The sequence below is a fragment of the Pteropus alecto genome, unplaced genomic scaffold (assembly GCF_000325575.1).
Source record: "Pteropus alecto unplaced genomic scaffold, ASM32557v1 scaffold60, whole genome shotgun sequence".
In the NCBI taxonomy this organism is placed as follows: Eukaryota; Metazoa; Chordata; class Mammalia; order Chiroptera; family Pteropodidae; genus Pteropus; species Pteropus alecto.
Genome location: NW_006430726.1, coordinates 4,686,543 through 4,704,530, shown reverse-complemented (window position 1 = coordinate 4,704,530; position 17,988 = coordinate 4,686,543). Strand labels below are relative to the sequence as shown.

The window sequence follows — 17,988 nt, the reverse complement described above, 5'->3', positions numbered from 1 at the left end:
GCAGGAGAGCTTCAGTGAACATCTTGGCATGTTTGTCTTTACATACTCATGCTCTGATTTCTGTAGGGTAGATTGGTTCCCAGAAGGGAGTTGTTAGGCCACGTGCTATGCATGTTTTTAATTTTATATTACATGTAGCATACCAACTTCTTAAATGTTTGTAGCCATTTACGTTCCCAGTAATCCTTTACGTGGGTGCTCATTTCCCCACACTCACTAGTAGGCACGTTTCTAGCTTAAGAAAATAACTCATTAAAACCACAAAAGTAATAAAAGGAAAAACATGGGAAGGTTTTTTGAAATCTTGGAATAGGAAAGGCCCCTTAAGCGAGATACAGACCTGTAAATCAGAAAGGAAAAGATTAGCTTTTGCCGTATAAAAATTAAGAATTTTCTGCTAACAAAAATGTTTCAGATGAAATCAAGACAAATTATAAATGGGTAAAAAACGTTTGAAACATGATAGAAAAAGAGCTGCAAAATATATAAACTCAAAATGAACTTTTACAGATCAATAACAAAAGACCAGTAACCCGGTAGAAAAATTGGCATTGGTTATGAAAAGGGACTTATAGAAAACATAATAGAAATAATTTTTAACATGAAAAGATGTTCAGCGTCATCCATAATAAAGAAAGTGCAAATTAAAACACCATTTTTCACATAGCAAATTTAGGTAAGGTACATCAATAAACATCCATTATTAGTGAAAATGTAGGGATATACAGACTCACTTTATCAGTGGAAGTATAATTGGTGCAATCTCTGTTATTGGCAATTTGGCAATTTTAAAAAATTCTTTTTTGAGTTGTTTTTAGCTAAAGTATTGTGTGTACATAGTTAAAACTCAACCTTGGCTTATAATGAAGTACAACAATCTCTTGTTTCTTCATTTATTGACTAGACACTATTTGTTGACTTTCTGTCTTAACAGACAAGGATATAACCACTTGCTGGACTACCCTTATCCTCTCTCCCCTCTCCTCCTACCTATTTTTACCAAATATTATTATGAAAAATTTGAAACATATGGAAAAGTTGAAGTGTAAAGCAAACCCAATATACTTACCTCCTACATTCTACAATTAACATTTGGTTTGGTTTGGTTTGTCACGTTTCTATCCATCTAACAATCTTTATCCATCCATCAATCTAGCTTATTTTTTATATATTTTAAAATAACTTGCATACATTATTGTATCTCATTCCTAAATACGTCAGCATTGCTCAAGGGAGTTTAAAATGGTATAACCACTTTGGAAAAGTCTGGCAGTTTTTTACAGAGTTAAGCATATACTTATGCTGCTACACAGTAGTCCTATTCCTAGACATTTATCCAAGAGAAATGAAAGTGTATATCCCAAAAAAAACAAATGTAGGAATGGTTATAGCAGTTTCATTCGCAGTGGCCCAAACTGGACACGATGCAAATGTCCCTCAGTGCACAACAGCACTACTTGGCTGTGTCAAAGAGTGAGCTAATGTGTACTGTGAATTCATTTCAAAAATACATTGAGCAAAAGAAGCCAATGACCAGAGACTTCTTACTGTTTGTTTTCAAGTTCAGGAACAGGCAATGCTGACCGATAATGATGGAATCAGGAAGTGGCTGCCTGTGGTGCGTGGCAGTAACTGGCAGGAAATAGGAAACTTTCCAAGATGACTGAGCTGTCTTGTACTTGATTAGGTGTTGGTTATATGAGTATTACATTTATCAAATTCTCAAATACATATTTAAGATCAGTATATTATATATACTGACTATAAATTTTGCCTCAATAGAAGTGAAAATAAACCTGAAAAACAGGTATATTTTTACCTGTTAATTGAACCTGTGTGGACAATTGCTTAGAAGATGAGAAAGGAAATGGAGGACTATGCCAAATTTTTAGACATTTCAGTTTAAAATGTGACTTCTATAATTTAAAAGAAGGGAACCTAGAAGCTTAAATAAAGATTTTATATGAAGATCATAATCCAAATTCTTCATTTTTTACTGGTCAGCCTGGGTTTTTTTTTTTAACAGTCAGAGCCTGGCTCTCCCCAGGTACAGTGAGAATGAATTGACGTTCCCCATAAGCCCCTCCCCCAGAATCAGCCACGAGGACCCTCAGTAAGTCATCTGGCCTGTCCCCTACAAAAAGCCTACAGGAAGTTAAAAGCACTGTGTTCTCAGTACATTGTGTCCTCTCAATTATTCTGGCGAGATGTGGCATCTCTGTTGTCTGTGCAGATTATTCAGAGGGTGAGGAATAACCTTTTATCACATCTTGTTAAGAACAGACAATACTGTAAGACCAATTTGTTGTTTTAACAGAGAAAACCAAGTTCTGGTTTTTATATTAATAAATATTTGACATTAATGGATTTTGAAGCTTTCTTTTTTTAATCTTATGAATAAATCCATCAAAATTGAGTTAGCTTTGGCAAAATTTTAATATTTCATTGTATATTTTTAGACTATTATTTGCAGTTATAGTCTAAGGCGAATGAATTTCCCTTTTCACAAACTTACAGTTTTCAGTATGCATCCAGGGTTTGTCCTTCATTATCCTCTTTCACATTTTGGAACAACCTAAGTACCTCAAGTACAACACTAATGTTTCCCATTAATAAACAGAAATGCATCCTGTTACCTTGCATACACGATCATACTTTTGTGCCACTGTTGTTTTCTTAATATAGTCTCCATCTCCATAGCAATTATAACTTAACCAAAGTAACTGACTTCTGTTTCACACAGTTAGATAATTGAGAAATTTCTGTCATACACAAAGGCTTTGGCAAACCAGCAACATTATGAGCATACCTAATACACATATCTTTTCTGTACCTTCTATAAGTGGCAAAAATAGCCACTACATAACATAAAAATTAAAATTGTCCATATGTTAAAACTATACTTGGTGAGCAGTGTTCTGTATTTTGTCTTACTTAGAAATTATTTAAGGATGCTAAGATTATTAATCAACTTATTATTAGGCCAAGGTCTTAAAGTTAACTGATGGAAATTATATTTGATCTGACACACCACAGAACATAATTGCTATTGATACAGAAAAGTTTGTCAGAATTATCAAGTTTTACGTTTTCCTTAATCATCATGAGAAGTTCAGATTTGTTCATGGATTCACTTTGATTACTTAAATATGGATTCTTATATAAAAGTGTTTTTAAGCTAAGTTTCTGTGAGAAGTGTTTTTCTTAAAAGGCCACCACATTTATTATAGCATTTGATGGCAACCCGTCCACTGGAACCATAGCAGACTGACGAATGTCTCACAGTGTATCTCACAATCAGCTGGAGGCTTCAAAACCAGATTCTTGGGCCTTACCCCCCAAATGTCTGAGTCATGGGTCTGGGTTCTGGACTGGGAACTAGCATTTCTAATGAGTCCCTAGGTGACACTGGTGGTGACAGTTCAGGGACGGAAAACTCTGAAGACAAGTTTCTAGGAAGCATGAGACTGCCTTACTCCATGGGCTGTGGAGTTGTAGGCTGCAAGGGATGGAGTGTCTCTGCAGAGAGCAAAGCAGACCAGCTAAGCAAAGAACAGAAATTAGAAGGCTACCATATTTAAAGTATTCTTCATTCACTTTCTTATATCTGGAGGCTTCTTATGTTCCTTTATATTAGATTTTTGTGATTCTTAGTATCTATAAACTAATAGAAACAGCTCTTTTAAGAAACTTGTGTCTCGTTTGTTAATGCCCTTTCCAGAAGCAAGAAAACGTTTCAAGCTCACACAAGGGAGATGAGGGGTAAAGGCTCCCAGGTGTAGACACAGAGCTGACAGCTTCAGGTCCAAAACTTCAGCTACTGGCTGGAGAGAACACAGAGCACCACTGATCTACATCTCAAAGGCCTTTTCTTTTCAGTAGAAGCAAGACATATTCTATAAACCAAAAGACCAAGATTCCAGATTCTCTGCCATGTCACACCCAAAAGACAATAGGTCCCCATCATTCTGTTATGAGGAGTAACACATTGGCTGTGTGCAAACCAGAATCAGAACCATTCATTTCAACGAACCAGAAATAAAAGTAAAAACACAAAGTCAGGAAAACAAGAACAGTAGAAAAATAAACTCTGAAGATAAAGTTTTGCTGCCACTGATAGCCATTCTAAGAGCCAAAGAACAGAGCCTGGGAGGTGTGCTCTGATTGGTCCAGGAAGCTCACCCACTTGAATAACTTGGAATAAATCCAAAATTGTCAAAGTATGATTTTCAAAAAATTGAACACAAGACTCTCAGTATAGTGCGCGTGCATGTCAACACATTATTTAATACCTTGGTAAGGAGCCAGCGTGATGGTAAGGCCAGTTACTACTATCCTTGGCAGTATTTGTTACACGGGACACGAACTCAAATACCTGAAGGGGCCAGGCAACCCATGTAAATAAGGAAAGCAGCATTTATAACCTCTAGAGAGCATGGGAAGTGTGACAAGCTTGAGAGCACATAACCTTCGATTATCTTCAGCTAATTTTTGCCTTGTGGAAGTGTGAGCTTAGTGTTGCTTATTCCTGTCTTCAGTGTGTGATTCACAGAAGTTATTGATCTGGATTTTAATGTGAATCTTCCTGTTTTAAAATGTCGGTAGCTAATTCAGTTTTTAAAAAGCCCTGTGTGAGCCAGACAACTCATCCTGAGGCCTGAAATGGCCCAATGGCCATCAGTTTGCAACTTCTGCAGTAGATATTAGTTATATGACATAGCAATCAAAGAGTTTAACCAAAAGTTGTGTTTTTGTTTGGAAGAAAAGTTTTTAAAGGTTTTTTAAAAACTGTTCACTTTCAGTTTTCTCATGATGTGATAGTGTTATGTCAACTAGTAATTCAGTGCCTGCCACAAATATAATTATGTGCATTTTCAATTTAAGTTCTATTTTTTTGCGATTTAAAATACAATTACTCATTTTCAGAGATCTGTTTCACAACAATGAATATTCTTAACACTACTGATAAATGGTTAATGTGGAAATTTTTATGTTGTGTTTATTTCCACAATTATACATATATAATGTGTTGAATTTATTGAGAATGAAGTTATTCATGTGAAGTTGTCTTTGTGATGTAGTACTAAATGTAACCCATACAAGAAGCTGTGTGGTAGGTAACGAGAAAGCTGGAAGATGAGATATTTTGAAAGGCTGCTTTAATGACCTTGTAAAAAGATCATTAAGAACTTGATTTAGGGAACTAAATTTAGTAATGGGAATGGTGATCAATTTGAGAGACATTTCAGAAGCTAGATTGGTAGAATTTGGTGCAAAACAATTCGGGGCTTGCGAAAATAATAAAAAGGTTTAGGATTTTTTCTTGAGTACAATGTTCCAATAATTAAGTTTGGAAACAAAAACAGATTCAAAAGAAATTAGTTCAGTTTTAGACAGCCGAGGAAGTTCAGGATTTGAAGGAATCCTAGAGGCTACCTAGTGCAGCCACCTTGTTTTACAGATGTGAAAAGTCAGGGCCCCAGAAGAGTCAGTGATCCCTCCGGTCTCACAATTTAAATTGGAAGCAGGACTCAACTTCAAATTTCTGGACTCAAAGTCAGTGTTTTCTCAGGAGACTAGAGCGTCTGCCCTGTGGCGCACGGTTCATTCAGTTCAGAGATGAACTTGCGATGTTGCCGTGATCCTCAGGCTGTCACCGTGTGTTCGTTAACAAGGCCCGTGGATTTCCAGAGACTGGATTCCAGGCCCTTTTCTTGCTCTCCACACTGCAGTGTGCCTCTTCTCGCCTCTTCTCCTGTTCGTAGCCTTTCCTTCAGTTTAAGCTGCTCGTAGGACCTGTAAATGGAAATGATTTGTAGATGTCTGTAATTTCATCCCTGGAGACTAAATAAAAGGTTTTGGGGCTACAGATGGAGATTTGGGAGTCAAGGAATATTTCCCAAGACGTTCTGAGGAATTTAGACTCCTCCCTATCAGAAATTCCCAACCTCAGACGTATGTAAGAATCTTAAGTCTGAGAAAAGGCTGGAGTATTTTTATTTTTAAAAAGCACAGGTTTCAGATTCATAGCTGGGAATGCTATAAGCACTGAGAAGCTGGAGAAGGAGTTGAAGCAAGGAAGCGGCATAGTCAAATGTGTATTTTAAAAGATAATCGGAGCTTAAATGGGTGGAGGGAGAGACTTGGAGCGGTCCAGGCAAGAGATGATAGATATCTTTTAGTGACTGCATAATATTTCATTAAGTTAATTTTCCATAATTCTGCTGTCTTGCAGTGCTTACGCATCTAGGTGTATGTGTGTGTGTAAAAATTTGCTATTATCCCGAAAAAGTGTATCTTTGGGATTTTTTGTTATTCTTTTGAATTATTTCACTAGGATCGGTTTCCAGGAGTAATTCTATTGAGTGGGAGGAAATGAGTAGTTTTGGCTCCTGATTATGTATGACTATAATGGTTATAATCAATTTACAATGTTACTGTCCATGTGGTGGGCCAGATATGACCTTTAGAATCATTTTGTAAGGTTCAACAAAGGAAAAACTGTTGGGATTTTTATTAATTTTATTTTGAAATTAGCAGTAAGTTATCACAGTGTTTATATCATGTTTATGCTATTTTATTTAACTACATATTTAATAACTTAAATTTATCTTTAATAGATTGATGAACTCCCAGAGGGAGCAGTAAAACCTCCAGCAAACAAGTACCCTATCTTCTTTTTTGGCACCCATGAAACGTAAGTCAACCATGCAACTTAAAGTTTCAACTCTATTTTGACTCTATTTTGACTCCGCTAGACTACGTTGTTTCTAGATGATCTGTAACATTTTATATGTTATTAAAATTGTTATAATCAATTCTATAAAATTACCAACCTTAATAATATGTTTTTCTTAAGGTAAAGATGTTCAGTTATTTTGCTTTTGAATGTCTTTGTTCCTGCTTAAATGTTGGGCATCACCCAGAAGTCTCCTTTAGGACACTTTTAAGTCCTAGGGTGGTCCCCTTACCATTCCCAGTCATCTCTTTTGTGGTTCTTACATATTTCCCTTCTAGAGAAATTTTTTCCATTCATATTTTACAGAACAAAATTAATCCTCTCAGGCTCCCTCGATTCATTGGACCCTGAAGCAAACATACCGCCTTTTTAAGGTTTTCTAATTGTATTGGTTCGAGTACAGACTAAACTGTTGAATAAAAGAACCTGAAAAGATAGGTCTTTCAGACAATATAGAAGTCTCTTTCTCTCAACACAATTCAGAGATAGGCAGATACAGCAAGGTGGACGGAGTGCTCTGCTCTAGGGACACAGATTCCTCTGTCATGTTGTCCTGTCACAATTCAGAGATAGGCAGATACAGCAAGGTGGATGGAGTGCTCTGCTCTAGGGACACAGATTTCTCTGTCATGTTGTCCTGTCCCTGGGGTGTTGTTCTTGTTTGCTTATTTCTAAAAAAAAAAGAAAATTTAATTAAAACTCAAACTGGCTAAGCAGCACCTCTGCATCTTTCAGGTAGTGGGAGCGGGGAAGGGGAAAAGGTGAAGAATAAGTAACTCCTTGTAAGGAAATGACAAGGAAGCTTCATGCATCATTTAATCTCACATTCATTCCAGTGGCAAGAGCTTGGTCATAGGGCCACATCCAGCTGTAATGGAAAGCTGGGAAACAGTCTGTAGTTGGGAGAAGTGACCCATTAATAAAAGAAAGAAGATCATGGATACTAGTGGATAGTTGGCAGTCTTGATACTAAGGATATATATGGTTAATTACAGCAAGCACACAAATGGAATAGAAATTGCAAATGTGGGGCAAAGCTAAAAACTATCGTGGAATCTTACACGTCTTCAAATTCAGAGTCATCCCCTGTATTCACGAGAGGGTCAGTAGAGCCTGGGATGAGCTTCGTCTTAGCTGGCTCTCTCTGCCACTCGGGCATCTTCCTCATCTCGTCTGGAAAGAAAGCTTGCCAGGAGAGGGTCCTGAAGACATGTGTTTCTGGTCTTCACATGAGAAATAGTTGTATTTCTTTCAGGAAGTTAGTTTCATTTTCTTTTGTTTTATTTTTATCCAGTAGACACTGTGGACTGTGCAACTTACCATGTTTTCTTCGGTAAAGAGGTTGCTAGAAAGTAGCCCGACCCAGGCTTGCTGTGTGGCCAGCTATCCATTTTTTCTGCTTTGAAGCATATGTATGAAACATCTTGTGATATGTACCTAACGCAGAGGATTTATACATACTTCTAATATTGTTTATTAAAACATGTTGACACTTTAGTCGATAATGAGATAAAAAATATCTTACATTTGAAGGTCAGAGTATCAATTCTATTTCTAATGTATGTCTGCAGGGCATTTCTAGGTCCCAAAGACCTTTTTCCATATAAAGAATACAAAGACAAGTTTGGAAAGTCAAACAAACGGAAAGGATTTAATGAAGGATTGTGGGAAATAGAAAATAACCCAGGAGTAAAGTTCACTGGATACCAGGTAATGGTTTTAGTTTCCTGTCACTTGCTGTAGCTCCTTTCTTTGTTTTGGTTTTAATTCCTTTTTGGATCATTCTTACGTGTCCTTTGTACTAAAAGTTTCCCTCTGTCCATTTGAAGTCAGACTCCTTTTTGGCTCCTGTAGCATTTTGGAGTAAATGTAATTCTGTTACCCAAGAGGGTTCAAGTCAGGTAGTCACTGAAAAATTGAGGTTGACAGCCCTTTATTTTGAAAATCTTAAGAGTAAGCTGAACCCTTTCAAATTAAAGTAGAATGATTCTTTGCACAGTCTATGTTCTTTGCTATTTTTTCAAAAATATAATGAGTTAATATTCTATTATTTCTTAGGCAATTCAGCAACAGAGCTCTTCAGAAACGGAGGGAGAAGGCGGAAATACTGCAGATGCGAGCAGCGAGGAAGAAGGTGATAGAGTAGAAGAAGATGGAAAAGGCAAAAGGAAGAATGAGAAAGCCGGCTCAAAACGGAAAAAGTCATACACTTCCAAGGTTGCTGAGAAACTCTTCCCACTGTTATTAATGTTGCATGCATAGTCATCGAACGTCTCAGATTATTTTTAATTCATTCGTTGGGCGCACAGAAATATACTAGCTCTGTGGAGCCTTATCCTTAGAGGCAGGATAGCCAAAGGGAATAAGACAGGTGACCTCATATGTGAGAGAAACCGGCTATTGACTCTTTGGGGCTGATTTGGCTCCCAAAATACCGCCTTCTCAGCTGGAGGAGGACTTTCTTTAGTCAAGGATCTAAGCTGGTCTGCCTCCTGCAATAACCACCACATGAATGCTGAAGAATTCAGGAATACAGGAGACCTAGTACCATGCTGGACCGTCTCGGTATACTATCATGGAAATATAAAGAGATTTATATACTCTTACTTGTCTTTCTGCTTTAAAGAGTGTGCTTTGGCTCTTTTTTTGTTCATTTTCCATATTTCCTGTCACAGATTCTGTGTCAGACACTTGAACTAGGCATACACTGGTGAGCAAATCCAATTTCATCCCTATCCTCATGTAACTTAAAATTCAGTGGATTGGGGGTCGGGCTGAGTAAACAAGCAAATAATAAATAAATATAAATTGAGAATGAAGTGAATGGGATCAGGGAACGACAGAGAAGGGTTTCTCCTTTAGGTCGAGTGGCCAGGCCTTTCGGAAATGGAGAAGTCGATGACACCTGAGCGAAGGATGTGGCAGAGCGGCAGGGCCCTGAGGCAGGGCAGAGTTTGGTGTGTCCTGAACTGAAAGGCAGATGTGGTTGGGGAACTGTGATCGAGGCAGACGCAGGCAGAGAGACTGAATAATGGAGACTTGTATGCCACATTAAGGACTACGGATTTTATTCCAAATGTAACATAATTTATTGAAGGTTTTAAACAGAAGAGTGATATGATCCTAGATTTACGGATTGAAAGTTTAGGCTTTTCATATAGTAATTCAGAAATACAATAGAAAAAACTATGAGATTGTAGAAACTGTTCACCTTAAAAGCAAGATGAATAGATCTCTGAAGACCAAAGATTGGTACAGATTTCACGCCACTTGGTCTTTCACACGACTGAACACTTGGACAAATTACTTTCATTTAGATTCTGGTATTTAGTGGCTGAATATACTTAGGAAACTCCTTAAAAACAAGTGCCAAGAGTTTATCAGACTATAAACCTTCCGCTTTACAGTCTATAAAATCCACCTAAATCACATACAGGTAAAATTGTATAAATGTGTATGACTTCCTGAGCACCTAAATGAAAACCATGGTATTTGCTTTGGATGGGGATAAAGTTTGCAAATAACAACAAAATAATTAGAATTTTCTCCATCAGACTATATATTTGATTGCAGTTACATTTTAAGCTGAATCTCTTATAGATTTTTGGACTTTACTTAAATACCCAATTGAATATGTTTTAATTAATTTACGATTACCTGCTAAGCTTCTACGTCATGTGTCCGACCACCCTAAATTATCTAAGGTAGCCCTAGGCATTTAGTAGTATGGATATGTGGCTTTTAAATGTCATGAGATCATTGCTCATTGTGAAGAGCCAAAGTAATGGGGCTCATACATCTATTTACATCTGTTGCTTAAAATTGAGTAATTTTCCTTTGCCACTAAAAAAACCAATGATTCACAAACTTTTGACTACATATGTTAGGCGAAGGGAAAGGGCCCACAACCCCTCTACCTTACCTAATTCCATTTTTCTGTGAAACAAAAAAACAAAGTTCTGTCAGTAATCAGAATGAAAAGCCATAGCATAAGCAGATGTGAGGGAGGTTATGTCTGTCTTTTAGCAGTAAGTGTGTGGATGGTTCATATTTGAGGCGTAACAGATCCTGAAAAATTATAGGTGAAAAATACGTTGCATGAAGTTATTTACTGTGTACAGTAGGGGTAATCAGAGAGCCTCACAGCAAACTAAACGGATGCTGCTGCTAAACCAGTAGTAATCTTACTTAAAAACAATGATGACAAGTGGACACGCAACCAATTCAAGAGCACACCGATGACACACGAGAGGTCCTTTGCCCACAAGGAACTGCGATGAATATGCATAGTGAGAGCTTGGCAAGGTTTCCAAATCTAGCTTGGCAGCCAGATTTCTTAGTAGAATACTAAGTATGACTCTTCACAACCTTAGTAATGTCCCGATTCTGGTCTGTGTAGACCCAGTTATAATATAAGTCACTCGCAGGGTTACTCATAAGTAGCCTTTGTAAGCATTATAAATTTTATGGGGTTGTGTGTTATTATCTAGAAGAACTGCAGGTCAAGGACTGTTATTTGAGAATTATTGTATAAAGCAGCTGCTGCATTTCAATAATTGTACTTTTTTTACTAGGAGGACAAAATGTATTTCACTTTTCGTATTGTCATGCTTGACCTTAACTCTAACTCTACACACTCCACGTTTGGATTATTAAAATCTGCTTTCCCTTCATGTAAAAAGTAAAAATGACCTAATTTTAAACTGAAATTTTGGCTTAGTTGGTAGTTTTGGCTGAGTAAAATAGAAGCAATGTGATTATGTCTTCTGTCACATAGCTTGAAGGTATTTTCTCCCTGGAAAGCTGCATTTTAAAATATTGATTGTTGGAGGATGCTCCCGTTTGCTAATTAATTTCTGGAAGACCAAAAGCAATTTGGCTAAATAGATTTTGCCTTAGCTTTTATTTGCCATGTGCTTAAAGATTCTTAAAATTCCTCACAGAAGAACTGTTAGTGATTTGCTACATTTACTTTCTTAAAGGTGTTCAGTGGAGCCAGCTTTTGGTCATTTTAATGCAGTTCTGCAAACCAGCTCTGGCTGTGAACTATAAGTGTATTTTCTTCCTCTAGAGTTCATCTTAATTTCAAATGCAAGATGACGAGGAAAAAAGAGCTAATTCACCAGTATGGCCTTGGTTCTTAAGTGACTAGTCATAATTTAAAAGATTAAGTTAGTTTATATCAACTAGTTATATAAAAGTTTGCTCAGGATCGTTCCATGTATACCATTAGCCAAACAGTTTGAACAGATATGCCAACGTGAATGTTAACGTAGTATTTTGTATAGTTCATTTCACTTCTCTGGACCTTAATTTCTACTATAAAAAGACAGGGAAGGACAAGAGGACCGTTAGGGTGCTTTCCAGCTCTGTAGCCTTCCCAAGCTGGCCTCCATCCAGCTGTGTTTATTCATTGACAGTGTTCTCGGTACATGAATCTCTATTTTCTGCTTTTACATCCCACTGCTGGAAAGGACTAAAAAAAAAAGATCTAGTCCACCTCTCCTTTCATTCCAGCTGGTTAAACTGAGGCCCGGTGAGGTGAAATGATTGGTCCCAGGTAACCTAGTTCAGCCTTGGCACACTGCATGGTGTCGTGCCAAAAAGACTAGGCATAGGTCAGCTACTTCTGCATTTCTTACTTACGCTTGAGCATTTGGATTTCTACTTTTGACTATAATTTTTAACTTATCTAAACATATAGAAATCCTCTAAACAGTCCCGGAAATCTCCAGGAGATGAAGATGACAAGGACTGCAAAGAAGAGGAAAACAAAAGCAGCTCTGAGGGCGGAGACGCCGGCAATGACACGAGAAACACGACTTCAGACTTGCAGAAAACCAGCGAAGGGGTAAGGAGATGCACGTCGAGTCCCTTCTCCTGACTCGGAAGACTCTTTACTTCAGAATCAGGACCTACATCTCAGTATTACTGACGCTGTCCTTGTAAATGGAGACATAGTCTCAGCCTGATAGATCTGTCCACTGACAACTCCTGAATAAGCGATTAGATGCTTAGAGCCTGCAAACAGAGGAGAGAGTCAGGTGAGAATTGCACCTGCTTGTCAGTTTGGAACTCTGAACAGTTTTTTTTTTTTTAAACCAACTTCAGCAACTCTAGGGTCTTTAAAGTAAGGTGTGAAATATTGAAATTATGAAATGCCACCTCGAAATTTGACAGATTTATTTCTTTAAAATAAATGGCATATTCAAAATAGGGTATTTCACACTGCTTCTCCTTTCCTAGAAGTGGTATGTAATTTAATGTACCCTTGGGGCTTCCAGTATTTAAATATTCAAACAATATGTGAATATTGATATTTAAAGGACCCAAGGGGAAAACTTACCCACTTTTGAGTCTTGTTAACTTTTGTTAATCTCTATTAACTTCAAAATCACAGGCGAAAACACCTTTGCAAAAGTGTTAGTGAAGGCACATTTTGCTCCTGGTCACTTTCCGTGAGTCTTTTCTCTGTGAAGACTAGCTTGACAGTGGCAAATCATTTAAAAACAATAACCCATGAAATAATATTACTCTTCCGTTAAATTCTGGTGTCAGCTGAGTTCTTGCCTTTTCTTGTCAATACTGTTTACCTCTCAGCTCCCCCCATCCAGTTGCCATAATCAGTCCCACATCGTCAGGATTCTAATTGCTCCCTTATTTCTCTCACCCCGCTCAGCGTTACTCTTTCTGCCTATCTTTATTCTCTAGACCTCTCTCCACTAAATAGTCCTCTATCATTGCTTTTGCCTGCAGCCTTCTCAAGACGCAGACCTACTAGTAGTTGTCACTGAGGGCCTGAATACTGGACTCATTTGATTTTCTTTTATCCTCCCTGCTCCCTTCATCCCAGGTGCTTCCCACAGCGTCTCTCCCTGTTACTACCAGGCTCGTTTCTAGCTGCACTTTCAGTGACAGAAGAGGAGATAGTCTGCACCCTCATTATTCAGAGTGTGGTCTGTGGACAGGTAGCATCAGCATTACCTGGGAGCTTGTAAGAAATGAACAATCTCAGGCCCAACCCCAGACCTACTGAATCAGAATCCGTATTTTGTCACTGATGTGCACACTACAGTTTGAGAAGCACTAATCTGTACCTTTCCGTTGCCAGGGTCCCGAATATCATCTTTTCCTACTTTCTCTGAGGCCACGCCCAGTCATCCCCTTTCTCTCCTGTACTTCATCTCGTGGCTCCTCCCCCTCTGCCTACACAGATGATTGGTCTCCCTTAACCTTAAAGATGCCTTCCTCCCACCACGTGTCCTGCTCTTTCGCCTTTCTCTTCATCTCTAAACTCCTTAAGAGTTCTCTTTTCTCCCAGTGTCCGTGTCCTCACCTTCTACTCGTGCCTTAACCCACTGCTCTCTTGTTTCTCCTTAGACCATTTCACTGCAACTGCTTTTGTAAAGGTCCCTAGTGATCCTGTCATCGCCAAATCCAGTGTCTCCTTTAGTCTTCATTTTGCCTCTGCAGCATTTCATACCATCTGCCACTTTCTCCCGGCTCTGCCTCCAGGTCTCCGGTGTCTCCTGCTTCTTCTCCGTTCCCTCCGTCTCTGTTTGGAACTCCTCTCTGTGGTCTGTCTGGGCGCACTTCTGCTGTGAAATCTCGCCCTGTGTCTCATCCACTCACGTGGTTTCAGCTGTTAGGTATTACTGATGACTTCCCCTTCTGTTTCCCCTCGTTGCAGATTCATTTTTCTAAATGTTAATGATACCATTTCTACTTGACTATCTTGAAAGCACCTCAGAAAATAGGTGCCACTAGGAGGAGAGTCGAGTGGTGTCGGCTAACATTTCAGTGATGTGCCATATATTGTGCTAATGCCGTTGGTGCAGTATCTCATTTAATCCTCACACAGACCCCGGGAGTAGGTGTCAGATACTGTCCCCGTTCTGGAGCTGAGGAAACAGGCTGAGAGGATGGGCCCCGGGCCACACAGCTAGTACGAACGAGCATCCTTTTCTCACCTGTTTTTAATAATGTATTTGTTACATACAAAAATATATGTAATATAAATATAAAGTAATAAACATAATATTGTATTGAGTATCAGCGAGTCTACCATTCAGCCGACAAACTAAAATATAACAATAATTTTATGTATTTTACATGTTCTTCCCCATCCTGTCTTCCTCCTGCCCGGTGATGACCGCCAGTGTTATATTTATTATTTCCTTTCATTTTCAAAATTTTAGTCCATACCTAACATAAATTTAAATTATAAATTGTCTAATTTTGCTCATTTTGGGGCTTTTTAAACAATGGCAACACTTGCTGCTATGCTTCCAAGATTCTTTCATGTGGTTATTTGTCATTTACTCATTTTTTGCTTCTATACAGTAGTCAGTTTTACGACTGACTATACTGCAATCGATATATCCGATCTCTTGTTGATGGCCATTTTGGTTGTTTCCAGCTTTTTGCAATTATGAAGAGTGTTGCTGTGCACATTCTCACATTTGCATCCTAGTGCACATATGTAAGAATTTCTTGAGGTTGTCTAAACTGGAACTGGGCGTGCTGAGTCATGAGATTATGGTCTTTAACTTGCAAGATAATGCCCAATTATTTTCTTACGTAGTCAGACCAGTGTACACTCCCACCATCAGTGTATGATTTGGCATTGTCAGACTTTAAAATTTTGCCAATATAGTGAATGTAAAATTATAGTCTTAATTTGCAGTTATTTGGTTAATAGTGAGGTTGGGCTTCTTTTAGCATAATTTTGACTGCTCATGTTTCCTTCTCAGTACAGTGCTTGATTTGGGGTATTTTGCCCATTTCCTATTACATTTTTTTTCTTATTGATTTGTAGGACTCCTTTATATATTTTGGATTCTAACTAAACTAACGTGAGTGGTCAGAAGCATTGCAGCTGTCTTCTCTAAGTCTTGCCTATGCAGTTTATGATACCTTTTAGTGAACAGACTTTCTTAATTTTTTTATTGTCAGATGTATCAAACTTCTTTTTATGGTTAGATCTTTCTGTCCTGTTTAAGAAATCTACTCCTATCCCAAGGTCAGAAAGATATTCTTCTATATTTCATTTTAGAATTATAAAGTTTCATTTTAAACATTTTAGTGTTTAATCCATGTGGAATTGATTTTCGTATATGGCATGATGTAGGATCTTGTTATGTTTTCGCCCATAGCATAACCATTTGAACAAGTCCCATCTATTAAATAGTTCTTCTTTTCCTCTCTGATCTGCAGTGTCACGTGTCATATAGCCATGGCCCACTCTCTGGGTTCTTTATTCTGTTTTTGGTCAGTACCACACTCTCTTAATTATAATAGTTTTATAACGAGTCCTGATATCTTACAGGGCTAGTAGCCTAATCTTAAACTTCTCTTCAAATACTTAATAGTCTGAGGCCAGGATAGGAGATCAAGAGGGGCTTTTTTTCTTTATAGGAGAATTTATAGCACGTATGCTGGTAAGAATGCTGTGAATGAGGAGTGATCACAAAATAATAACGTAGGAAAGAATTGCCGGAGCAGAGTTCTTTGGGAGGCAGGACGGCATAAGACGTGGTGCACATCTGGAGGGGTTACCTCAGTTCATCCATTGAAGCTGGAGGGAAGGCAGAGTATTTGGGCACAGATGTGGGTAAGTGGGTACTTGGGGTGAGAGCTTTTCAAAGTTCTCATCTGATTACTTTTATTTTCTTAGGACACAAGGTCCACATTTGAGAGTGAGGACAGGAAGAAGTATTGGAAGTTTCAAGAGAGAGGAGAAGGGATAAAATAGTCACTTAGAAGAAGAGAAGAGTGGACGCACTTGGGAAAGGAAGTTGAATTGCCAGGCAGTGGCGAGGGCCCGCTTGAGGTCAGTGGTCATGGATTTCAAGTGAGAACAGTCAGGACGGTGGTGTGTCTTCTCCAGGCATGTTCGGCCGTGCAGTCACAGGGAGGCGCAGGGAGTAAAGGCGGTCGGCAGCAAGGGAGCAGAGGGCGGGTACAAGAAGGGAACCATCACAACACGGGCCGCGGGCTCCAGACCGTGTGCGAGGGGAGCAGGACACAAGGAAGGGTGGGGCCGACGGGTTCGGAGTATCAGAGAATGCGTGGCATCGGCGTACGAGACAAAGGAGTGAGCTGGTGACAGAAGAGTGAGACGCTCAGATCGAGTGACGGAGGGGTCGGCAGGTGCAGCTGGTCAGAGTGCAGGTGCTGTCGATGTTCTGAGTGGGACAGCTCTTCACCGTGTGAGCATCTCCACAGCACAGGGCATCTAGTGCCCTTAGCCCCTGCCCGTTGAATGCCATAGAACCCCCAAGTTCTAAGGTCAACCTAAAATGCTCCCATAATTTTGCATTCCCCAAAACAGTGACTTAAATAAAACAGTATTCACAAGTACTCCCAGTGGTTGTGAATCCCTTGTCTAAGAAACACCCATGCGAATGAGGTGGGTGGAGGACGAGGTCTTTGGAGGAGAGAGTCAAGTAACTGAGAGATCAGCGTACTGCAAAGACAGTCTGCATGCATGTCGACTTTCCAGCTGTTGTGATACCACATGACAGTGGGCCAGAGCTAAGGTCTTAAGGAGTAAGGGGCAGTGGCCCAGGGAGTCTGCAGATGATGCAGTAAGGAGGGGGAGTAGTTTACGGTATTGAGATTCAGACCTAGGAGGATTGGGGGCGGGGCAACACAGGGGAAAAGAACAGTCACTTAGAAATAAGTAGTAAAGATCAAAGAGGACAGCTTCTGCACCCTCGGGGCCAGGAGTGCAGGAGCCGTGGCAGAGAGAAGAGCTGCCAGTGCAGGGGGTTGCAGGAGAAGCAGCAGCGCTATCCTCACGGGAAGTTGGGTTTCAGTTGGAGCAAGTGAGTGAGTGGAGTATCTTGGAAATGCAAGGTGCAAATGTGGGAGATTTGCTGTTGGCGGACTGTGGCTTCCAAGGTCTCCGTGGAAGATAGGCATGTGGGTCGGGTGGGAGAGTTTGAGTGATGAGGTGTTGTAGCTGACTGGGGATGAGAGTCCAGGCAGTGACAGGTGCTCGGAGCCCACCCTGTGGTAGCTGAAGTAACGCAGAGATCAAGGGCATAAAGATGGAGCTCAGGTCTCGAGGCAGATGGTAGTGTTGAGGTCGTGAGTATTGGTAAGGGAAGAAGAGGAAGGTGCTACGAGGGGCCCCTCAGATTTCTGGGGCCTTTGTTAGTTCTAGAGGCTCTCTGGCTCCATCCTCACTCCTTCAGTGGAAGCCTGAGAGGCAGGCACCAGAATGCTTGGAGCTCCCCTCCTGA

At 39.5% G+C, this 17,988-nt stretch overlaps 1 protein-coding gene across 1 annotated transcript in view; it reads left to right on the top strand.

Annotated features, from left to right (window-relative positions):
- Positions 1 to 17,988, top strand: part of HDGFL3 (HDGF like 3) — a 43,331-nt gene that overhangs the window by 20,750 nt on the left and 4,593 nt on the right. Inside the window, exons 2-6 of the mRNA XM_025050405.1 lie at positions 6,621 to 6,697; positions 8,311 to 8,449; positions 8,798 to 8,956; positions 12,444 to 12,590; positions 16,416 to 16,571. Of these exons, the coding sequence (XP_024906173.1) occupies positions 6,621 to 6,697; positions 8,311 to 8,449; positions 8,798 to 8,956; positions 12,444 to 12,590; positions 16,416 to 16,493 (600 nt within the window). The 3' untranslated portion in view covers positions 16,494 to 16,571. The remainder of the gene's footprint in view (positions 1 to 6,620; positions 6,698 to 8,310; positions 8,450 to 8,797; positions 8,957 to 12,443; positions 12,591 to 16,415; positions 16,572 to 17,988) is intronic.